Below are 25,941 nucleotides of genomic sequence, written 5' to 3'. Positions count from 1 at the left end.
TTCTTCCATCCTTCTCCACAAATTGTTGTGTGGAATCATACCAAAGGCTTTCTTAAAGTCCACAAAACAACTTTACAATCGCTTGCGTTTCAATCAAATTTCCTCCATGAGAACACAAAGAGTGACAAGATGATCATTGGTGCTATGGCATCAATGAAAACCCGCTTGTCCTTTTGCACGCTTGTCATTCTCTTCAGCCCAATCACTCAATCGCATCTCCATTATGCACCCAAACAACTTTGCCATAAGAGACCCAATCATTAGTAGTCTGATAGTTGTTTACATTCTTTACATTCCCTCCTTTATGCAATGGCTTAACCCAATTAGTACTCCAATCATAAGGCATACCATGTTGAAGTGCAAGGTTGAACATATCACACATCCACTCATAGGTAAAATCTCCCATCCATTTGATCATCTCCGGCTTGATACCTTGAAGATCTCCCACTTTGCAAGTGGCCAGCTCTTCAAGCCCACGACATACATCCTCAATAGTAAAAAAAGAGGGCATACATGGGAGTGAACCATAAAATGGCATTTTTTAGCATTTGGTTGCTCATATAATTTCTTACAATGTGTGTACATATCCACAAGACTCAAATTACCATAATTCTCAACCCATTTGCCCTCAAGTTTCTCCAAAGTCTTCCAAATGCACGTGCCTTTTCTAGGACTTGAAAAACTTGCTGCTTTACTTCCCATCTTCTTCTCTTCGTTTGAATCAATGCCTTGTATGTATGCAGTGACTTTAATAGTTTTCTTTGTCCATAGTTGCATCAAGCTTTATCAAGGACTTTCGAGCATCTTGACGTTCTTTATCAAACCACCTTTTGCGTGATCTATCTTTGTTGATACCATGGAGATGCTTTATGGCAAAGCATTCTTCGGCGCAAGAACAAATAATTTTCTTGAAAGCTTCCCATTTAGTTTCCAATGGTGCATTATATTGAAGCTTTGTCATCCATAACTTTTGCTCAACCATTTCAATGTGCATTGGTACCCGTTTGAAATCCATACATAGTGATAATTTCTCCTCCATTTGGCTGAGATTATCATGCTTAGTTGCTTCTCCACATGCAAGGTCAATACATAAGGTCCGATGGTCTGATTCCGGGGCCCATTGGCCAAACATAAAATTCTTTATGCGGTACATGATGGCTTCAGAGAGTAGCATATAGATATAGTCAATCACACTATCCCAATTATGTTTTCTACATGTAAATCCATTGGTTCCACTCCACAAAGATACACCATTGGCAATGAGGATATCCGTGCTATTACACATGTGTAAAAGTAACTTTCCATAGTGATCTGGCTCTTTCTCATCCATTGAAGTACGAGTCATACAAGTGAACTTTCTCCAACTCGCTTGAAATGTATGGCATATTAAATTGTTGAGTATCATGTTGCAATGTTTTTGTGCGAGCATTCATATCCCTAAATACAATAACATCACCTTCGCCTTTGGAATAACCAATGTCCTCTTCTAAAATAAAAAATATGACTGACCTCTATCCATGCAAGCATAAAAGGGAGAATCATGATGAGGAATGTAGCGATAGGCTACAAAAATGGGTGCTCTTTTTGGTGTCATAATTTTCAGCCATACATAAAGTTTTTACTGTCATCTTTCATAATTGATAAAAAATCTTTCAATCCTTTCTTAACCATACATGCTACCCCTCCTTGCTCTCTTCGTTGCTTGAGATTCTTTGACCACATAAATGAATGTACTTTGTAATCCTCCAAGCCGTTAATCCGATGTTAGCTCATCAATGCCAACCCCCGCATTCCATGGGTATCCATTGCAATTCCAAAATCATATTTTCAATTGTAACTTGGCCTCATAGGTTGCACATCCCTATTTTCTCGAGGGACTTGCCTCCTCCTTGGGCACATTTTCTTCGTGAATGATCTCCTTGTTTTTCTTATTCTTTTCCTCATATGCCTTGCGACACATTTTTTGTTGCTTAATAGTGCAATCTTTACATTCAAAACAGTTTGTATCCCTCAAATAGATCCAACTATTATCAAGGATAATCTTTCGTTTGGTCTCATCCGGAATGGTGCATACAATTGGCTGTCCTCCCGAGCGAGGGGCTCCTTGCTTTCCCACTCTATGTGCTCCATGGACCATAACTCTGGAGATGCCAGAGTGGGTTTTGAAGAAATCTTTGATAACAATGGCAAGAGAAGGAGGCGTCTCTAACTTCTCTTCGGGAATTCCACGAATAACAATGTTCTTGGAGCGTCGCTCCCATTCCTTCAACTCCTTTACATCCACATTCTCAACATTCTTTGTTTGAGCCATAGCTTGCATGAGTGAGGAATTAGGAATCACATTGTTACCACATACATCAGCCCAATTTTGTTTGTGCATACATTTTTCATGTCGCATACATCCCGGCTCATAGTGTCAAATTTCTCCTCTTTCAATACATGGTCATGCTCTACTTTGCGCATGCACTCCTTCAAAGCATTCAAGTCCACAAGAGAGCCTTTACATTCCTTGACTTCCTCTTCAAGTTGCATCAAACGTGTTGTTTGCATCTTAAGTGTCCTCTTGAGATTCTCATTCTCAACCACAAGTACCCTTAGCGTGCCATTCTCCATTGCAAGTGCCCGTAAGTCTTTGCCTTGTTTGTTTACGGTCTCTTACAACGATACCAAGTATGCCATGATCATCGTTTCCGATGTCGTTGTTTGAGTGGTTGTGTTTCTATCTCGATACTTAGGAGATTTTGAATCATTTTCCACAATGGTTGTGGACCTTGTTGAAGAAGAATAACCCTTGCAAGTGCCAGATGACATTGTATGTAAAATAAGAGGTGAGAGTCAATTTTCCTGAATCTGTTCACTTCAAAAAAATTGCTACAAAAATGCCTTTCATAACTATGATTTTTTTTTGTCTTTACATCAATGCGTAGAGGGCGTCGTGCTCTTTGATTGACGCTATAGATCACCCAAATCAGAGATTGGATGAAGAAGTTATGATCAAAAGAGTGAATGATGTCTACTAGGTCAAAAAACGACTGCATGAGAGAGAGAGAGAGAGAGAGAGAGAGAGAGAGAGAGAGAGAGAGAGAGAGAGAGAGAGAGAGAGACGGAGAGATTAAGCAACAGAGGAGGAGGAAATTTATATATCTTTTGAAAATCAATTATTATGCTGAATTGGACGTATAGAAGGTAGAGAGAGAGAGAGAGAGAGAGAGAGAGAGAGAGAGAGTTGGAGAGAGAGAGAGAGAGAGAGAGAGAGAGAGAGAGAGAGAGAGAGAGAGAAGTGAAAGAGTCGTGCGAGAGAGAAGGAGGTGGAAGTGGGACACACACACACACACACACACACACACACACAAAGAGAGAGAGAGTGAGAGAGAGAGAGGGGGGGGGGGGGGGGGGGGGGGGGGGGGGGGGGGGGGGAGAGTTGTCGAGATAGAGTGGAAGTGAGATAGAGTGAGGGAGTAGAGAGAGACGAGCAAGTGAGAAAGAGTAGAGAGAGAAATAAAGGAAAAAGAGAAGCGAGAGAGAGAGAGAGAGGATAGCGTGAGGGAGTGGGATTGGAGATGGAGGGAGAGGGAGCAAAGGTGAGGGAGAGAGAACAAGAAAGAGAAAGAGCGAGGAAAAAAACAGATAAGAATTATATTTTTGTTTTGCAGATCAGAGCAAGAGTACTTTACTTATAACTGAGCTAAAAGATGGCCAAGAAAACTGATGTTGTGTGTGTGCTATCTAATTCTAATGTGCCAGATTGGAACAAGACGGAAGCATGCCATTTTGGACAACCCGCTTGACTTGCGCTTGCAAACAACCGACGACAAAGGTGTGTTCGTAGTTGTCTGTTAGTTAGATACTTATGAAATGGTGCATGATATTGCTACAACTGTTGGACGGCGTGAAGACCACCTGAACGTCGTTGTTTGTAAGACACCAATATGCAAGAAGGAAAGTAGAATTGTGTACATATTGTTGGTGTCCGCAATGAGGAAAGAGCACACTTGGGCATCAGAGGCCATTGACATACTATTGGACGACACTGGGTTTGATTGTCTCTGTGAGGATGATTGGATGAAAGAAGAGGATGGGACACCTTTGCGAGGTATAATTTGCCAACCACTATCTCTAAATAAAGTTTTTCTGCATGCTCTGACATTTGTTTGTTGTGCAAGGAGTATGGAACATGGGCATTAGTTTGTATGGAAATTGCTCATGCAATATACAAATGAGAACGATGTTATCGTTCAGTACGGAGGAGAATGTGGAGTGTTGGCTTTGTTGGGGAGCCATATGGGCAATATGATGACAATATTTGAGAGCAACGAGGAATTTTCCACCAAACACTATGCATTGTTTTGGAAATGCAACCCCGTTGCCTGAGAGAGATTTAGGAGCGAGACAAGGGACATGTAGATGAGGTGGAGCATGCCCCAAAGGAAATATCTCTATTGGAACTTCATCCAAACATTGTGGAGTTAGATCCACCGGCCCATGACTTAGAGGAACAAGACCTTGCATTGTGTGGACAATGATCATTTTTCTAAACCATTATAGACATTTGCTTTTAACATTCTTTTAAACAAAGAGATGTGCTTATTCTCAAGTAGTATGATCTTGTAAATAAGTGGATTTTTTCTATTCTTGTAAACCTATTAGTGTACTATGAGAGAGATATATAGACTTGTTTGTTTTTGTAATTAAGTGGATTTTTTAATTCCTATAACTCTTCTCAATAAACTTGTAGTCACTATGGTTCTTCTTTCCTGGTTGTTGAGCTTACCAATTGCAAGTTCCCAGCTCTCACATCGTGATTCGTCCTCTCTCATCTAATCTGTGTGTGTGTGTGTGTGTGTGTGTGTGTGTGTGTGTGTGTGTGTGTCTTGTCATTTTCTCTAGCACAACAACAGCAAGTGTTGTTGTACATGCCACCCACCCTTAGAGTGCTGCTCTTTCGTGTGTGTGGCCTACTATTAACCTGAATTACTATTAACCTTAATGACGAAGGTAAAACATTGCAAAATAGTAACCACCTACTCTAGTTGGATAGCAGTAAATCACGTTACATGACTGTACCCTAGGTCATTATTGAGAATCGATATTAGAGAAATTACTAAAAAAGACAATTGTAGATGGAGCATGAAGGGTCTTGCTGACACTCACACAACCTGCTGCTGCAACATGCCACTTAAGGTGTGATTTTCTCTCTTGAATTGTTAAGTACATCTCTTCCCCCCCCCCCCCCGCCACGTGCATTGCATCCTTTAATAATTGAAACATGCATATGTGCATTCTCTTTGGCTAACCTGTACAATAGACCGAATGCTGCATCAGAGAAGTTCTATCCAGGACTATTTACTTTGATGCTCATATTTTAATTCAGTTGTATTCCAAGGTGAAGAATCTATTGCTTATTTTGTGGAATCGGGGATCATGTAATGCTCTCGCATGTGAGACTTGTACACTTGTCTTCATATGTAATGTAGCTTGTGTGCAAGCACATTGTTAGAAGTGCACATAAGACCTCCAACCACCCAGCCCCCACTCTATAGCGGTGTCTTTTAATGTGGCGGCACAATTTTGGGTGACGACATGTGACACCAACTAGCATTTGGTGGAGGGAGCTTTTTGCTTGAGATTAGGGAATCTAGCACAAAGTTCATAGAGATAGCCTTTTCAATAATTTTTCCAACCAATCCATTTTCCATAAAAACCTTCCTCAAAAGCTCCCTCCAAAAGCTCTCTCCGTTCCCCTACTCCACATTGTGGAAGAACCAATAAGTGAATCCTTATCACAGTTTTGGTAAGAACAACCATGCCACAAAGTATTGTAGATTTGAAGACAACAAACCACAACAAGTTCATCACAAGGAGCATCTTGCAGATAAAGGAAAATCAATAATCAATCTTGCGGATGACAATTTTGAAGACAAAGACAACCATATGGTTTAGTTTATGACAATGATGATATACAATCGTGAGTCCCTTCACTTACTTATGTGTTTAAAGTGTGATGTGTCTTCTGTGCCATATCCTTAATGTGTTTTGAGGGGAGGATTGTGTAAGTGCAACAAAACAAATTGCCCCTTGTGTGTGTGTAAACACCCTCTACCTATGTGGAAGCTTATGTAGACATAACCATTATGTAATCTTCCTCTTACTTGAAGACACATACGTGTAAAGCATGGCCTTTGAAGAGTGCATGAGAAGCGACATATATTCCTTGTTGTAAGCGTATGTGTTAGGAGGTTGTGGCTCTCTTTATGCTTGTATAGAGACACATTGTATATTTTTATGCTTATCACATCAACCTTGGGGAGGTTTGTTGGGTGTGAGCTTTGTTGCACCCCAGGTGTGTGAACACCCTCTACTTGCATGGAAGCTTATGTAGACATAGCCATTGTGTGAACTTCCTTTTTTATGTAGATAGACATGTGTAAAGCATAGCTTTTAAAAGGTGCATGCAAGACACATGCATGCCTTGTTGTAAGCTTATGTGCCAAAAAAATGTCTCTGTCTTTTTTTATGCTTATATGAAAACACATTTGTACATCTTTATGCTTAAAGAATCAAGCTTATTTTGTTGTCATATTCTCTTGGTGTATTGGTTATTGAATAAATATCAATCTCAATCTAATGTAATTACGATTAAACTATGAATGTATCATTAGTCTATCCACCATAAGCTATACCAATTGTGTTTGCAGTGGATGCCATTAGGAGATATTGGCAAGACACATTAGGAGGTAGTGGACGACATGCTCAGATATCGGCGTGGTACAAAGGAGTAGTGCATTTGATTTGGAGGCAAAGAAGAATGTGTAGTTGCTCACACAAATACAGATTATGCAAAGATTGTGGACAATAGAAGACACACGAGGGGCTAGGTCTTTACATGTGTTGGTGGTGTAGTTTCACCACATTCTTGTTTGCAAGATTACATATCTCAATCTACCACAAAATTGACTATGTTGTTGCACTAGAGGCCAACAAAATGGTTGTATCGCTTACTTGTCTAGTAGGAGATTTGGGCATTATTGTAGATGTACTAGTTTTGCATTGGGATGGTTAGAGTGTTATCCCACTGACATGGCATCAAGTTTCTCATGCAAATATGAAGCACATTAATGTGAAGCATCAATTCATTCATAAGGTGCTTGAGACATGCACATTGAGGCTGTCAAGGTTCACACACATAATATCACTTCTAATTGGTTTTCACTTTGTCAAGCACTTATGGACATTGGCTAGATATATGTCTATAGCTAACTTAAAGGGATATTGTCCTTCAAGTGGAAGGTTGTTGGGTTAAAGGCTTCAGTGCCCGGTTTGATTATGTCCAATTGGCCCCCTATTAATAACTAGTCGATATACTTTAAGACTTTATGAGCAGTAGGCAATGCAACAATGGTTAGCTCATATATACTCTCTCTCTCTCTCTCTCTCTCTCTCTCTCTCTCTCTCTCTCTCTCTCTCTCCTTTCCCATGCCATGTGTGCATGCTTCCTCTCCACTCCCATTATATTAGCCATTTCACATACATGGAGTAACAAGCATAAATATTATCGGTCCCATAATTGGCACTTGCATCAGGCACTCTTTCCATGTTTCACCCAAGCACTCACCTTACATGAACATGTACTTCACGTTCAACTGCTCAACTCCAATAAAAGCGTATACCAAAGGCATTTTTTTTTCCACCGGGTTTTTTCCCTTTGGTCATCCAGGTTTTAGACCCTAATCTAAGGACACCTATCACCATCCTCTTGTACATATTCCTTCTACATCAAAAATAAGGAAATGCTACTCAAATCAATTGACAAATGAATTGGAGCACCAATTTCAGATCATAGCATACTTCTCCTCAATGGCAAGTCGAAGAATGGCCTACAACTGACAAAAGTATGAGTAGATATGGATGAAGTATTCAAAGTATAGTTCAAAGTTAACATCCGGAGTATTAAGGGAATAACCTTTCGATTAACTTCACAATAGTACATGTGGAAGGTGGCTATGTTGTTTGTTCTTTCACTTTTTCCTTTTTTTCCTGTTTAGTTGAATGATAAACAACTATAAGAGGCAAGCAAAAAGTGTAGGGACTCATCGCTAGATAGAGAATGAATTGTGGGCTACTAGCTATTATGCGTGCCATAAACAATTCATGCTGTCAACTAAAGTTAAGAAAATTCTCTCTTTTTGTCTCTCTCTCATTCCCAATTTTAAGTTGAGGGCTTGTTGGATAGACCTTTGAGGTTTCTTTGGATCGTCCAATAGTATCATCAACTTCTTCTTCTCATCTCTTCTCTCTCCCTATTCTTGGAATCGTCTTTTAGATGCCACTAAGAATTGAAGTCGCGTCTTTACATACCCACACAACACCTTCTTGAGTAGTTTGGTACATTTGATAGCCTACAAGGTTGTGAACTCAAAAAATATATTGTTGGTCCTCTCCCCCCTCGCCAAACTTCCATGGGGTCTTCAATGAAGCTCGGATTGTGGGATCCACATATCATATGTCGATTGAAGCGCGAGGTAATCATGGCCCTCCAATTTTGGATAAAGTAAACTCATGCTTCGAGCAGTAGACTTGGACAAGATTGTGGCATGATGTTGTTTACTTATGAATTATTATGTTAAAAAGACATATGGCTTTCAATGAGCACACGTAGGCATGATGGTTCGGGCATGAGACTCTCCCAAAGGACAGGTCATGGATTTGAGATATGGTTGGGACCCATCGTGTTTACTTTTTTTTAGCCTTGGCTACCCTGAAGATCCACACTCTGCCCCACCGTAGATCCCACCACCCATGGGTCATAAAGACCTGAGTAGGATTTTGTGACCAAAGGTTGTTTGCTGCTTAGAAGAGAGATAGAAATAGAACTCCTACATAGGAAACATGCAAAGAGATGAAGGAAGATACAAACTCACCATTGCTGCTTTCAAACTCACAATAAGTAAATTGCTATATGTAAAAGTGAAAGTGAGTCCCTTAATACAAAATTCAGGGTTTTATTTATGTAATGTATCCTTTTACACTAAATGCTTGCCCATCTCAAGTAGCCTTCTCAGTCCCCCCCCCCCCCCAAAAGAAAAAAAAAACCCAAAAAACAAAAAAATTTAAAATAAAAACATTTATAATTTGGTTTGCACGACCCGGAGTGCATCGCACAGTCAGACCCCAATTCTCTCCCTCTCTCTCTCTCTCTCTCTCTCTCTCTCTTTCGCTTGATAAGACACACATTTCGGGAGCTCTTGATCTCGACACGATCCCCAGGGATACAGGAGAGGCTTTGTGGTTAGTTTGCTTGTCTGCAGCTTCAACTTCGCATCTACATGCTTGCATGGCAAAGCGTCAGCGTCAACAGACTTAGATTGTTTCAAGATCGTTTCATCACGTTTGAGCTTCTTCAAATCTTGAAGAATCAGCGACAGATGTTTGAAGAAATAGGGACCAAGCTGAGTCGAAGCTTCACACAACAAGCATTACGGTTTGCTTCATCGAATTAGTTTACAAAATGAGAGCTTGGCATGTGGGTTCCAATGCAGTGGGTGACATGCGCAAAAATCTAAAATTGAGTGCAGGATCGCATGTGAAGAACGTTTTATACGTCAAGGTTTTGATGAGGCTAAGCACCCTGGGATGAAATGCTGGGCACAATACATCTAGCTACTACAAAAGAGCCACCTGGTAGAGGTTTAGACTTTGTAGAAAGAACGCTGAAAATCGATACACAGTGTGTTCAATCAGCTGGTAGTTGTTGCTCTACATGAAAAGCATCAACAGCCCTGTCATGGAACTTACGCCAGCAAAATTTTTGGCCCTTTTCTTGTTTCTATCGGTCACTGGATGGCTTCTTTTTACGTACGTAACCCTCTCTTGTGCAACAAATTTGTTCTCTTCATTTTGATCTCTTGATCTTATTCAGTGTGTTTATTTATTTGCGCACACACACCTTTTCAGTTTTGCAGCTAGATTAGCTGCATGGATGCTCAGCAGAATGATCGGTGCAGAGGTCCGGTTTCGATTTGGTGGCCTCAATTGCCTCAAAGACATCTCTTTCAGTTTTAAGAAGGTTTGCATCATGCTCGTTAAGAATGACTGTTTGTTGTTATTGTTGGCTAAGCACTAGAGGGGTTTGGACACTTAGCGTGTTCACACACATTCATTTACCTAGTCACGGGAATAATTTTGATCCGCACAATGAAGCTTTGAGGCATCAAGAAAGCACATGGATTTCTTCTTAAACACTTTGTTAAAGACCGAGTTATCGGAAGTGTATCATGGCAACTTAATCTTCTGTGAAGACCACCTCCATGCCTAACTTGCACACCTTGTGAACCGACATCAGATGGAAGCCCAACTTGGCAACACAAAAAACTCGGAGGAATGCATCCCCTCTCTCTCGTACTGCCCTTGCTGAATCACCAATTTTTCGCCAATGAAGATGGAGCCACAGTGTTAGCACATGTTGAATAACAGATTGTTGAAGGTGTCATGTGCCACGAAGCACCACTGTCAAGGATCCAATCTTGAGAGTCAGGAATTGCTACCTTGATGTCGCAGGAGAAGCCTTAGGTGGTATCATCTCCAAACGGACAAAGGTGGAGCGTTTATTATAGCCGAAGTTGAGGAAGACTCGCCAACCTGCTTTGGACATCTGCTCCAAGTAGTAGTGCTCAACCGACCATTGGTAACCGGTGAAGAATATAAGTTGGAGTTATGGAGGTAGCTGGGCCAAAAGCTGAGTAGCCATGTCCTCTTAACTGATCCTCTTGCCAACATGAAGCATCTTGTCACAAAGTGATGACATGGCGATACCAAACGAGCGAGAGAGAGAGAGAGAGAGAGAGAGAGAGAGAGAGAGAGAGAGAGAGAGAGAGAGAGAGAGAGTTTTTAACGTCTCTGTGAGGCCAAAGTAGGCCTATGAGACAAATCAAGTATACATGTGTGTATGTCCTCCGTCTATCGGAAAAGACAAAACAATAAAAGATAAAACTTGTGGTGGATGATGGGATCTATGGGGGTGGGTGGAGCTCTAGTACTAGGGATATGTGCATGTCTATATGCTCAGGGTCATACAACATTGCAAATGCATCAATCTAGCTAGCTCCATTGTGTGCTAATGGGGGGATGTAAAGGGTAGTACATGGGAGGGTCAGGAGCAAGGGCTGCCCTAATGAACGCAGCTGGGTGAGCCATCACTTGGGCTCGTCTCTCCTCAGCAACTCGACGCTTTCGGGTCTGGATCTCCTCGATTTGTGTGCGTGGAGTCGTGGGCCTGACATCTAGTAACACGTGGGCGTCGTCTGGCCCGGCTCGTCTCAGTCTGCTGAAGAGTCACTCCCCTTGGTGGATCTGGGAGTGGAGGGGGTGTAGCCCTCTAGAAGAAATTTGTAAGCTGTGACTGTCTCCCCCCCCCCCCCCCCCCCCCCCCCCCCCCCCCCCCCGTCTCCACTTAGGTCACTGTAGGTGGCTGCAGAAGTGTATCCTTGTGCCTCTCTATCTTTAGCAAGTAGCACCCCAGCTGTCTCTGGTCTCGAGAGTGCATGATCTCGCGGAGGGTAGACTGCCGTAGAGAGAGAGAGAGAGAGAGAGAGAGAGAGAGAGAGAGAGAGAGAGAGAGAGAGAGAGAGAGAGAGAGAGAGAGAGAGAGAGAGAGAGAGAGAGAGAGAGAGAGAATTGTACGGACGGACCATGCAAAACCCTTTGCAAAATGCAGGCGCTGATGCTAGATCCGTGCATGGTTGCATAGTTGCTCAATTACTCCTCAACAATTGTACTCTATGACTTTATTTTTATAAAAGAATACCATAAGGGGCGCCTCATTTAGTGGTGAGTGCATGTGGGAGTGGAACTTTGCCATTCCTGTTCCTCTCTTAAGCTCAAGTGTTGACAATTCTTCAAGTTCAATCATGTATGTGCTGCGGAGTCATTGCCTCGCTAGTGGCTTGTTGGCTACAATGATATCAGAGCTTTAACTGATTCTCCTTCTATGGAGGATCTGACCTAATTTTTTGTAGCACTTGCATGGATTCTGAGAGAGAACACAATAGCGACACTGAATATGAAGAAAGGGAGACTTTGAGAGAGAATCTAAGGATAACATAGTGGAATCTCACAAAGAAGCCAAAGATGAAGGCGCTGGTCAATATGAAGAAAAGCAAGGTGAAGAAAAGTAGGTTGATGTGAGTGCGAGGCTCAGCCTAATGAACATGCAGAAGGTGTTTCAATAGTTGACTCTAGAGGTTGTCAAAGGTGCAATGGAAAATGGGAATCGGGTGATGATCTCGTATGCAATCGCAAGCAAACTCCTCTTGGGATCGGTCAATCAACGGATCGCGGATCTATTGTGACAAATCTCCTCAAACATGTCCTCCAATTGTGTACCGCCCACCGAACGGGCACGGGTAGCTGATCTGCAAATGTACCTCAACTTTGACTCCGAGAAACCCTAGAAATAGGGGTCCCTTGACGTGCACATCTAACCCTATGTGCATGTGGACAAGTTATCTCATGTCTAGGGTTCAGGTCAGCCTAGGAAGTGTTCGGGCACCTTTGTGAGCCTGTGCGTAGGCTGTTGCATGTCTTGGCACTTAGATTAGTTGCATATCCTCTGGTTGCACACAACACGATCATTAGCATGGCATTCAATATCCATCATGAGCATTTTACAGAGCATAGAACCCTTTTTCCCAAAATACACATTTTTCACTTTTTATGTAATAAGTGACTTTTGTTGGAAAAGTGAGTAGGGCAAATTGCTAAGGGATTATAAAAGAAACCTAGTGCTAGCAGATTTAGGTAGAAGAGACGGAAGAAGTTCCAGAAACTTGTAGTGTTCTTTCCTCAGCAAGACTTGCAGAAGATAGCCTCAGCAAGACTGGCAGAAGATAGCCTAGCATTTTCAGCCAACAGCAGCAGCTAGCGTTTTTGGGAGCAGTTCCTCTGGCGTTTTCAGTTTGCAGATCCAGCCTAGCGTTTGTAGATTCTGGCACCAGATCAGCCAAGCCTATCAGTGCTTTCAGTTTTCAGCACTTAGCCACAACAGATCCCGCCCCTAGCCAAGCAGATCCAACGTTTTCAGTTTTCAGCCCCTAGCCACAGCAGATCCAGCCCCTAGTCTCGCAGATCTCACCTACCCGTAGCAGATCCTCGCCATACCGTCGAGGCAGCCAGCGTTTTTAGTTTTGGCCCGATGTTTTCAGATTTTAGCATCTGCATTTTCAGTGCATCGTCGTCGAGGATGGCGATGGCGTCGAGTTGTCGCCATCGCCATCCTCGTCGACATAGTGACAACATTTAGCAGAAAGTCAATAGTTTGCGGATTTCAGCATTTCAGCCCTAGCGTTTTCAGTTTTCAGCCCGTCCTCGTCGTCGTCATCATTGTCGTCGACATCGTCGGCAAGTCCATTGCATCTAGACCATTGTACTAGATTTGTGCAATCTATAGCATAGACCTCTTTCGCCATAGAGAGGGGGGGTCCTTGGAGGAGGGTAACCGTCTGGTGTCGTATTCTTCTCTCTCTCTCTCTCTCTCTCTCTTTCAACACCTTCATTCACAGTAGCATTCACTTTGTTTGTGATTATTGCACTCTCCCTCTAAAGAAATGGAAGGCTCTCCCTTCCGTAAGTAAAAGAAACCCTTGAGCACAGTTCGGAGCACTCATCTTGAGTAATCAACATTCACTTCCGCTGCACCTTACATTGGTATCAGAGCTTTGGCAGTGTTCTGTGTCACTCAAGAAAAGAAACACAACAAATTTTTTGCTTGTTACGGTTGCACGTAACCCAAGTCCACTTGGGCGTGTCAATTCCTAATTGTGTTTTTGAAGAGTGACAGGTAACCTAAGAAAGAAGGGCTTGTCCAGCCTCCCCTTGTTCCTCTTTTCACTCATTGAGAGCGGACCGTGCACTTAGCGGCCGGCCAATCGACGTGAGGTGGGACAAAACAACTTTGGTGTGAGTGTAAGACCGCCAAGGGGTGCGCTCGCAGGGAAGAGTCGAGCTTGGGTAAGAGAAAAGCCTTCTCAAACACCGATTGCAAGCTACAGAACTCAAGAACCTCAAGAACCCTATACTCTGCCTCTGTGAATGATAAGGTAGGTTATTTCTTACTGCTCTATGATACTGCTCCTAAGCCAATAGAAAAGGTGTAACTTGTAGTCGAATGTCGTCCATCTAGATTTTTGCTGCAATTTGAATCACTCCATCCTCGTGGAATCCGTACCTCTAGCCGCATAGAAAATGCTTAACGGCTTTTACTGCTTTAAATATTGCAGAGTCTGAAGAGCCTCCTCCATATGTGACTTGGTGGGTCTCTTGTAGTAGACTTGGACACTCCAAGCCAAAGATCTAGTACAACACATGTGAAAAAACTGAAAGAATTGAACAAAACTGAGAGAGAGACGACACGGCACGGCAAAGGTCCGAGGGTCAGCTCTTTTCGTAGTGCTCCCAAGCTAATCTGTCGGAAAAGAGGCCTTGTCAATCCTTATAAAAGCCCTTGGCCCAAAAGCAATACATAAAAAGCATTAAATCTGAAGGTATCTTGCCCCAAAAGCTAGTGTTGAGGACTGTCATCACGTTTTACGGAAATCCGTACCACATCATCAACGTAAAATGCGGACATCCGTACAACTACCACATGAGCACGTTTTGCACAAGCTTTGAGTGAGTGATCTTGCTTTATTTTAATGTCTAGTGTCCCTAGGTCCTACCAGACAAGGTTCCATAAGTTGGTGGGAACTGAACTTTAAAAATGGGCCACTCGGCAAGCCTTGTAAGTTTGGTAAAACTTCTTCTGCCTCTTTCACTAGGGCTTTGACCCCTCTCTGTCCGAAGTCAAGCCTTTAGGTCATGCCACGCCATCACTTGGTGACATACCTCCTCTTGAAAGAATTGTAATTGCCCTCGATTATGCATGCAAAATAGACATAGGACAAACAACCGGGGTACTAGACCACACATATCCAACACTTGCACAAAGACGACAGTCATTGAACATTCACATCACTATCCCCATCGAGATCTTAGATGAGAATCATGATCATTGTAACTTATTTAGCAATCACACCCAGAATGCATTGATCTTTGACGAATGTCTTGATTGACTAAATCTCTATATTATTATATCCACATCACCTCTCAGATGAACAAGATAGAAATGTAGCAGTCATTTCATCTTTCAAATATGCACTCAAATAATACACACATGAGAGCACATGTAATAGATACATTCAAGAATTTATTTCAAAGTACTTCTTTACATAAAGTTACTTAGCAGAATACCGTGAGCCCGTCCGTATCCCTGAAATCTCAAAAGAAATTAGTGACTTTATTCCATCGAGGTAATTTGTGACAAAGGAGCAGAGTAACATCCTCTTGTGCAGTCCTCACCGCACCAAATTCAACCTGTTGATGCATTGGTAACTCTTGGAATAGTCGGTGCTAGATCAAAAGTTTAAAGGTAAAGCTCTAAAATCTAAGGAGTATTTGCTAGGTCCTTCTCCTCCATCCACTTTGCATCCAAAGCCGGATAGTTCTCGAACTGGACTAAGTAGCGGCGTGTCAACTTACCTTTTAATTTCCTTTCCTTGTGAGCCAGGACCCGTTCTTGAATGAGAATCTCCTCTTTCTCTTCCACTTCGGGGTGCTCTTCTGGCTTCCTATCCATTCAGCTTTGAAAGGTCTCAATAGACTCACATTAAACTCTTTGTGAATCTTCCAAGTATGTGGTAACTTCAGTATGAAGATACATCATTGATCTTCTCTTGAATCTGGAAAGGGCTTTAGTATTGCATACTCAACTTTGGAAAAAGTTTCTCTTTACCCTTCTGTTTCCGTAGGTGTGCCTTCTCAAACCGTAAAAGCACCCAATCATCCTCCTTTAGCTGCAAGTCACGTCGATGCTTGTTTGCTCCCTTCTTATGATGTGCTTGAGAGTTCTTGAGAGCCTCGCGTTGCAAAAGCAGTGTCCAGATCCCAAGTGTACTGGTCGGCTTAAAAATCTTACCTTTGGTGCTTAAAATAGGTGGAACCTTCTTAAGACCCTCGATAATCTCAAATGGTTCCTCCCCCGTAGACGTAAACCGTGTTATAGGCAAACTCTAAAGGGTAACACTTTTCCCATCGAGTCTTTTGATTAGAGATATATGACTTCAACAAGTCCAAAACCACTGAATTTGCTATCTCCGATTGCCCGTCAATCTGTGGGGAATGAGACGAGAATTGTAGCCATGTACCAATATTCTCCCAGATTGCCCTCCAAAACAAACTTGTAAAGCGGGGATCCCTATCTGAAACTATAGATATAGGCATACCATGTAGTCAAAAAATCTGCGAGACGAAGAGTTGAGCCAAATGATCAGGATTAATTGTCTTCTTTACCGGATTGAAGTGAGTTTGTTTGCTGAACTGTTGATGATTGTCAAAATGCCGTCGTGCCCACTCTAGGGCTCGAGAAGATAAAAATGGAAGTCCATTGCTATAATTTTCCATGGTCGGCTAGGTATAGGTAAAAGGTTGTAGAAGACTTGCTGCCTTATGCCTGTCAAACTTGACCTTTTGGCATACGAAACAACTACGAACAAACTCGTCCACATCCTTTTTGAATCTGTTGATGATTGTCAAAATGCCGTCGTGCCCACTCTGGGTCTTGGGAAGATAAAAAGTGAAGGCCATTGCTATAATTTCCCATGGTCGGCTAGGTATAGGTAAAAGGTTGTAGAAGACGTGCTGCCTTATGCCTGTCAAACTTGACCTTTTGGCATACTAAACAACTGCAAACAAACTCGTCCACATCCTTTTTGAGCCTCGGCAAGTAGAAATACCGCTCCACACCTTTCAAAGGTGGTGTCTATGCCGCGATGACCCGAAAAAGGTGGACAGTGGCACTCTTTCAAAACATTATTCTGCAATGCTTGTGTAACACACAACATATTTTTCCGCATCAAATAGCCTTCATATAGGGAATAGCCTGTAACTACCTCCCCACTATGTATCTGGTCAAAGATGTCTGCAAAAACTGGATCTGTGGTGTACTGATCTACTATATCCTTGAACTTATGATGGCGAATCGCCGAAATAGTTGAAATCAGTGGCTTACGAGACAATGTGTCTGCCACCAAGTTTTTTTGTCCCTGTACATGGACGATGTGAAAGTGAAATTGTGACAAAAAAATATTTGCCCACCTCATCTATTTGTTTGATAGTTGTTTCTAAGACAAGAAGTATCGGAAACTCTGTTGGTCGGTGAACACTGCAAAATCAGCTCTGAATAGAAAGTGTGGCCATTGAATAAGAGCATGGATGACTGTCAAAAGCCTTTCTCATAAATGTGTGCATCCCGTTCTGGTTGTGAAAACATTTTGCTCTCCTAAGCTATCGTCACAAAGTAATGACGTGGCATGACCACCGGGCAGAATGGCTGATGTGGCTGTTGATGTGGACAGGCCGTACGGATTGGTGACGTGGCAGCCATAGTCATAAGGGACGCGTCCCGAGGAGTGGGGACGGGGCTCAAATGGATTTTTAGTGCAAAAAGGAGGACGAGATGGCAAGTGGGGACGGAAAAGTGGGCATCCCCTGTGACTATGGTGGCAGCTGATGTGGTAGATAGTACGGACGTCCGCAAACAGCGTTTACAGGCAAGCCGTAAAACGTGCTGGCAGGTTGATGACGTGGAATTGCACGTAATTCTGCAAAAAGTGCTCCTGCTTTTTGGGGCCATTGCTTTTGGGACTCACTGCTTTTGAGTCTAACTGCTTCTAGGCTATGCTTTTGGCATCCCTTGTAAGAATAAATAAGCCCTAAGGGCCTCACTTCTTAGAGCATCTGGACGCAGAGTCTGAGAGCGGAGGTCACCTATGGGAGTTGTAGTTTGCTCAAGATTTAATATAAAAAGAAATACCGAAAGGGGCGCCAGCTTTTGGGGCCAATACTTCTGGGCACGGAACTACGCCGGGTCATGTCGAGTTCGACTCGAATTGAACTCTGATTTAAAGTTGTGAAGTGTATTTTAAGTGATTCTTTTTCGTGTCGTGACAGATTCTAGACCTATGGTGTCGAAGCCTGTTACAGTGGTATCGGAGCATCAGCCATGTGCTTTTCTCAAAGCATACCGGTCCTATCAAAGAGCAGACATGGGACTTGGGTTACTTTTCGGGTGAGTGGAAAAGGACTATGCTTTCTAAATGACTGTGGATGGAATGCAAATGAAAAATGGGACGGAGTGCCAAACCTTTCAACGAATACATGCCAAAACTGTGATCTAAACTTGCATTTTCTATCTACAACTATCGGCTTTGGCAAACCATAAAGGGAATACCAATGCTTGATGGACAATCGTGCTAATGCTTTTGTGGTAATTGTGTCTAGTTAAGGAATGAGCATACAAAATTTATTGACATGACCTACAGTGGTAAAACCTTGTGTAGTCCTTGAATGCAACCTTCCTACCTTTCCTATGTTGGTGTTAAGCCCCACTTGTCAAGTATGAGCGTATGGGAGAGGCCTCTAGCCTACTAGGATTGGATAAAAGATGAGTTGGACCAATAGCAAGAGGGATGCAATGGCAATACGAAATGGATGTAAAGCACTAAGTCTATTTAAGAGGCTTCTCTCTAATGAATTATTTGCACTCTGAGTTTACTATCGTTGTGTCTATGCTCTAGCTAATACTTTTACTCAAAGCACTAAACTAGTCCTAATTCTAATTGCTCTAACCCTAACCCTAGCACCATGGTGAGCTTGAGGCTTCACCCTCCATAGCCAAGGCCACATTATGGTGTCTAGGGTAGAGCACCCATTCTAACATCCTAGAGTGCGGTTCATGCTTTTGTGCTCATCCGTGAGGGAATCATGTGCATCGTGCAATATGGTTTTCCTATGAGAAGGTAACACACATAGACGGTGACAAAAATACAAGAGACCGTCATGAATGAGAGACTCGAAAAATGCATGCTAACCTTTCATGCAAACAAAAGATACTTCTTGAATGGGTACTGTGGACCTCGACTCGAGAGCTAAGATTTGTCCTTCGTGATTGATCGTATCTGCAATGGGTGTAACAGACTTGGACACTCCAAGTCGAGAATCTACCACAACACCACAAATAATCACTTCAAACAATTCGCAGTTCACAATTGATTCGACACTGGCCTGGCGGAGTTCCGTGCCTAGAGATATTGGCCCCAAAGACTGGCGCCCCTTTCGGTATTTCTTTTTGTATTAATCTGTGTTCAAAGTACAAGAGTGCAGGCAGGCACTCACACTTAGACTCTGCGTCCAGATGCTCTGAGTTATGAGGCCCTGCCCACGTATTTAAAGATTACAAAGGGATGCCAAAAGCAGAGCCCCCAAAAGCTTCAAAAGTTGAAAATCAAAAGCTTTCAAAATAAAGCAAAAGCTTTCTCTCACAAGCTCTCTTGAGCCCTAAAATAAAGCAAAAAGCTTCTCTCTCTAACTCTCTTGCGTAGTAAAAGCAAGCCCAAAAGCTGTTCAAATCTGCCGCAATATGCGCCAGAAATCACAGAATTTCGTATTGTTGCCACGTAGCATCCCTGCCGTACACAACCAGCCACGTCAACTACTCTAGCAGCCATGTCACCATTTCAGCCCTGCCAGAGTGTGTGTGTGTGTTAGGGTTTGCCACGTCACCATTTTGTGACATACCCCCCTCGTGAAAGCAGTGTCATCGCCCTCGATTACGCCTGCAAAACAGACAGAAACCATAAACTGCCTTAGCAGACACTGATTGTTAGTATCTACGCACTAGGAACACACATCTAGCACATGTAATTCAACATTCATTCGGATCTTAGACCATGATTTATCGGCAATGGAGTTAGCAATTGCATCTAGATCCTCTCAGGACCTCATAGATACCCGATTGACTAACCCCTATTGCAACCATGTCTATTCGAGATCAATTAGACCAAAATGCAGCAGTCATTTTGTCTATCAGTTCTTGCACTTAAACAAGTCAAGAACAAATCGGTTTCTAATTTTCCGGAATTCCATTTCATCAAGTCATCCAGCAGAATACTGTCAGCTCTCAGTATCCGTGAAGCTCAAAGAGACATCAGTGACTCTAGTATTCAAAAAGTCAAGGCATCTGTTGACAAAGGAGAGGAGTAACTCCCCTCTTGTGCAACCCACTGCACCAGATCTCCGGCCAAGCTGAATTCGGGGTTCCATTTGGAGTAGACTATGCTAAACCAAAAGCTTCAAGGCAAAGGTTCACAATCTGAGGAGTATCTGCTAGGTCCTCCTCCTCCATCCACTGCGCATCCAATGCAGGATAGTTCTTGAATTAAACCAAGAACCGCCTTCTCACTTTACCCTTATTCTTTCTGTCCTTATGTGCCAAAATCTGTTCAGGAACAGGGATCTCCTCATTTTCTTCCACGTTGGGTTGCTCATTAGGCTCCCCATCTTCGGGCACAACACCTTTAAAAGGTTTCAAGAGACTCACATGAAATGCATTGTGTGCATACTAAGCTTTGGAAAAAGCCTCTCCTTTCCCTTCGTCTTTCTCAAGCGTGCCTTCTCAAAACGTAAGAGCACCCAATCATTCTCCTTCAATTTCAAATCGTGATGATGGCGATCTGCTGCCTTTTTCTGTCTTTCCTGAGATTTGTGCAAAGCTTCGCGGACCTTGGCAAAAGCCGTGTCTAAGTCGCGCGTATACTCATCAACTTCAAAAATCTTATCTTTCGTGCTTAGGAAGGTTGGAACCTTCGCAGCACCTTCAATAATCTCAAATGGCGCCTTCCCCGTCGAAGAGTGTATCGTGTTATTGTAGGCAAATTCCACCAAAGGTAGATACTTTTCCCATTGAGTCTTCTAATCCGAGATATAAGACTATAATAAATCTAAAACCACTGAATTGGCAATCTCAGATTGCCCGTCAGTCTGCGGGTGGAAAGATGATGAGAACTGCAACCGAGTGCCAATGTTCTCCCAAATTGCCTTCCAAAACAAACTCGTGAATCTGGGGTCCTTGTCAGAGACAATAATCTCGAGCATCCCATGTAATCTGAAAATCTGGGCCACAAACAGTCTCGCTAAGTGATCTGGCTTGAACTGTTTTCTTTAATGGAATGAAATGAGCTTGCTTGCTAAATCTGTCAGTAAGAGTCCAGATATCATCGTGACCACTCTGTGTTCTCGGGAGATCAAAAATGAAATCCATTGCAATACTTTCCTAGGGGCGGGTGGATATGGGCAAAGGCTGTGATAATCCCTGTGCTTTATGCCTGTCAAACTTGCAACTGCGCACAAACTCGTCCACATCCTTCTCGAGTCTCGGCCAAAAGAAGTATCTCTCTACCCCTTTCAAGATGGTAGCAATGCCGCGATGACCCGTAAAAGGTGGACAGTAGCATTCAGTCATAACCTTTTCCCTCAACGGCTGTGTAACGCACATGGTTTTCCTCATCAAGTAGCCATCCTGAATGGAATATCCCGCCACTATTTCCCCATCCCGTATCCGTGTGAAAATGTCTGCAAAATCTGTATCTATGGCATACCGATCGACCATATCCTCGAAGCTCCTATGATGTATCGCGGAAATAGCCAGAACCAACGGCTTTCGAGACAAAGCATCTACCACCAAATTCTTCTGTCCCATAACATGGACAGTCTGGAAGTGAAACTGTGACAATATGTTTGCTTACCGCATCTGCTTTTCTGATAGATGCTTCTATGACAGGTAGTAGCGTAAACTCTGAGGGTCTGTAAAGACAGTAAAATCCGCTCCAAGCATTAAGACCGCACCCAGATTACGACCACAAGCATCACAATATACTTCAAATGACTTCTGCAAGTCCGGCAAAGTCAAAATTGGTCCCGTAGTCAATTTCTCTTTCAGTGTCTGAAAGGCAGTCACCTCTGTGGGTCCCCACCAGAAAGGGACTCCTTTCTGTGTCAAGATATGCAAAGGGGAAGCAACCTCTGCAAACTTTCTAATGAACCGCCTGTAGTACGAACACAATCCCAAGAAGCTTCTAACTTCATGGACATTCTTCAAATCGGGCCAATCACGGATAGTCTCTATCTTGGCCGGATCCATTTGCACTCCTGCTGCTGACACAATGTGTCCCAAAAAGTGTATCTCTGGTAGGAAAAATTCACTTTTCTTCGCATTAATCAGCAACTTGTGATCTCGTAATGCCTGAAAGATTTGAAGCAGATGATCTCTATGTTCTGCCTCATCCTTGGAGAAAACAATGATGTTGTCAAAGAAAGTGCCAACAAATAGTCTATACTCTAGAAAAATCCTGTCCATCATCCGGTTAAATGTCGCAGGAGCATTGATTAAGCCAAAAGGCATCACCAAAAACTCAAATAACCCAAAAGTCGTCCAAAAGGCTGTCTTGTAGACGTCTCCCGACGTGATTCGGATATGAGGATATCCACTCTTCAAATCGATCCTGCTAAAGCACGAGGATTTCTGTAATCTGTCGAGTATATCATCGATCCTAGGAATCGGAAATCTGTTCTTGATAGTGATTTTGTTGAGAGCTCTATAGTCGATGCACATTCTCCAAGATCTGTCTTTCTTCAAAACTAACAACATTGGAGAGCAATATGGTGAAGTACTAGGCTGGACAAGGCCCTTTTCCAAGAGGTCTTTCACTTGGTTCATAATTTCTTCGTTCTGGGCTCGACTCACACGGTAAGGTGGCCGGTTCGGTGGTGTGCTTCCAGGTATCAGATCAATAATATGATCTTCAGGATGAGTGGGTGGTGACTCGCCTGGCAGGCCCTCTGAGAAGCAATCGGCATGAGAGTTGAGAAAATCTTGGCGTTCTTTATCAAGTTCAGACATATTTGTCCTATCCTCATCACTCAACTCTTTCATAAAGATCGAGTAAAAAAACAGACTGGATTTCATTAATTCTGAAATGGCCGAGGCCGATACAATAAGGACAGACTCGCCCTTAAGTTTTACATCGAGTACAATGGTTCTACCCTTCTCTGTGGTCAATGTCGCTATCCTCGCCCGATAGTCGACCACGGCGTTGTTCTTGTGGTACGAGGGATTTCCCAAGAGAACATCACAACCTTCCAAAGGCATTATGTAAAAGTCCTCATGCCCCAAATACCCTTGACAATGCAATCGAAGTTTACCAATGACAGGTGTAATGGCTATGTCCCTGTTGGGTGCCGCTAGAACTGCCTCTGCAAGTGGTCCCATCCGATTGGGAGTGATCTCGAGCCGCGCCGCCAATTCCGGTGAAATGAAGTTGGCCTTGGCTCCTCCATCAAAGAAGATCATGGCTTCTTGGTCTTTCACTTTGCCCCAAGCTCGGCAAAGTTCTGTACTCTCGTCCATCGTGGTGGGGTCGGTACCCATGCAATCTGGAACCAATCCTGTTTTCATCTCGCCTTTTCTTCCACGTTCCTCAGCTGCTCTCAAACTCTCAAACCTTTCGTTGTCCTTATCGTTCTGTTCTTTCTGTGCCTGTTTAGGGCACTTCGCGGAGATATGCCCAGTTTCACCGCATCCAAAGCACTTCCCCTCCTTGATGAAGCGAGCCCTCTCTTGAGGAGCGAGTTTGGGTCGTGCATCCTTCTCTTTCTTTTCTGGGTTGCTCTTCCTCTTTCTACTTTCATTTGTCGAAGTCTGTTTGGCTCTTTGCGTCATGATGTCATATGTGGGGTAGGTCAGACCGCCAGAGTGAATGGCAAAACCCCGTTTCGCATGACTCATCAACTCCTGAATGGAAGCTGACTTTTGTTCTAAGCAGTGATCTCGGATCTCTGTAGGTAGACCCAAGGTAAACCACTCAATCTGTTCCTTGAACGAGATCTTCTTAAATGAAGAGGCGGGTAGAAAAGAGCTCTAGAATCTCTTGCAATAAGCGTCCACTGTATCCTTCTTGGTCATCCGAAGATGGTTCCAAGCAGTTCGTATGTCGCGTTCATACTCTCGAGTCAGCCAAGAAGAAATAAAAAGCCTCTTGAATTTCAGCAATTTAACTCGCGCTGTCTTGTTTAATAGAAGCGTGTGCCACCAAGTTCGAGCATTCCCCTTAAAGTAAGAGGTAGCTCTCCGAATCTTAAGAGTGCTCTGAGTAACGCCCTCCTGAGAAAGCTATGTCAAACTGCTGTACAAAAGACAAAGCCTTTAAAGCATCTCTATAACCAGAAAACGTGTCAAATTTAATTTACTGTCCACCTTCTTTAAACTCTCGGACTTTCTTGCTTTTGTCTTCCAGAAAGTCATACTGGTTGGCTTTATAAATATTATTCTTCTTTGCATAAAAGCTGCTGTCATCAGAGTCCGAACTAGACGAGTCCTCTGTAGAACTGTCAACCACAGGGCGAGATTTAGACTTCTTTGCCTTTTTCTTGGCCTTTCCGAAGCTTTGCTTTTTGCCTTTGTTGTCTTCTTCGCTCGAGTCAGATGAGCTAGAAGAACTGTCAGAAGAAGAAGAAGAAGAACTGGGTACTCCTTCAAATCTAACACGCTTCTTCTGATTTCTTGCTGATTCAAATGTAGACCGACGACCCAAATAACCCTGGAAGTCAACGCCTTTCTTATGCTTTTTGTCGTGCTTTTTAGCTTTGTTCTGTGCGTCAAAAAGCTGAGCAATTCGTGCATCAACCACCTCTTCTAATTCTTGCTCTGTACACTTCCTAGGAGTAGGAGGTTTCTTGAGAGCGGGTTTGCGGGGTGGTTTTGTGGTCTTCGGCCATTGAGTGTGCACCTCATCGAAAGAATACTGGCTCATATATTTTGCAAATTTTGGATCCTTCGCAAAATTAAGCATCATCTTTGTTGCATCGCCGATCAATTGTCGACGCTCCATCTCTTGAAGCTCCGCCGGAGTAGGCCAAGGCGGGCTGTACTCCTCGCGTGAATCTTCGTTGTGATCTCTTCCCGCATCTTCGGATGCAGAGGAAGTCGACTGATCTTTGCGTGAAGCCATAGGTGCCGCGTAAAAAGGATCGGATTTCCCATAGGAGAGAAATCGGCCGCGCTATGATACCACTATAACAGACTTGGACACTCCAAGTCGAGAATCTACCACGACACCACAAATAATCACTTCAAACAGTTCACAGTTCACAATTGATTCGACACTGGCCCGGCGGAGTTCCATGCCTAGAGATATTGGCCCCAAAGACTGGCGCCCCTTTCGGTGTTTCTTTTTGTATTAATCTGTGTTCAAAGTACAAGAGTGCGGGCAGGCACTCACACTCAGACTCTGCATCCAGATGCTCTGAGTTAGATGCTCTGAGTTATGAGGCCCTGCCCACGTATTTAAAGATTACAAAGGGATGCCAAAAGCAGAGCCCCCAAAAGCTTCAAAGCTGAAAATTAAAAGCTTTTAAAATAAAGCAAAAGCTTTCTCTCACAAGCTCTCTTGAGCCCTAAAATAAAGCAAAAAGCTTCTCTCTCTAACTCTCTTGCGTAGTAAAAGCAAGGCCCAAAAGCTATCCAAATCTGCCGCAATATGCGTCGCGATCTGCGTCGAAAATCACGGAATTCCGTACTGTTGCCATGTGGCATCCCTGACGTACACAGCCAGCCGCGTCAGCTACTCCAGCAGCCATGCCACCATTTCAACCCTGCCAGAGAGTGTGTGTATGTGTTAGGGTTTGCCACGTCACCATTTTGTGACAATGGGATTAGCTTTATTAGGAACATAGTCAATCAAACCACCAAATTGCTCACAAGATTGGAACCATCTAGCTTTACGGTTGTTGAAGCAGGTGGGCTTCACCAGGTCGAAGAGAAGGTGAAAGAGTGCAGGTTTGTGCACACTGAGCATAGGCGAAAGAGGAAGAGAGAGATGGCGATGGAAATCGAAAATGCAGAGAGAGAGAGAGGCTCGTACGATATTGGGGGAATTCGCTAGTGAGAGTTTTGAGGCCTCACTTATTCCCTTTATTAACTTTGGACCTTTTAAAAGGTCTTAAAAATGACCTTAGGCCATG

General features: G+C 43.2%; 1 protein-coding gene across 2 annotated transcripts in view; it reads left to right on the top strand.

Moving 5' to 3' along the window:
* Positions 1 to 9,158: 9,158 nt before the first annotated feature.
* Positions 9,159 to 25,941, top strand: part of LOC147446658 (protein SABRE-like) — a 268,711-nt gene continuing 251,928 nt past the window's right edge. For both annotated transcript variants that reach the window (XM_086525848.1, XM_086525850.1), the window contains exons 1-2: positions 9,159 to 9,852; positions 9,952 to 10,063. In XM_086525848.1, coding sequence (XP_086381974.1) covers positions 9,758 to 9,852; positions 9,952 to 10,063 — 207 coding nt within the window. In that variant the 5' untranslated portion in view covers positions 9,159 to 9,757. The remainder of the gene's footprint in view (positions 9,853 to 9,951; positions 10,064 to 25,941) is intronic.

Source organism: Adiantum capillus-veneris, chromosome 12 (assembly GCF_014529385.1).
Source record: "Adiantum capillus-veneris isolate H3 chromosome 12, ASM1452938v2, whole genome shotgun sequence".
NCBI classification, from domain to species: Eukaryota; Viridiplantae; Streptophyta; class Polypodiopsida; order Polypodiales; family Pteridaceae; genus Adiantum; species Adiantum capillus-veneris.
Note: the sequence above shows the minus strand (reverse complement) of the source record. Positions and strands in the feature narration are given on the sequence as shown.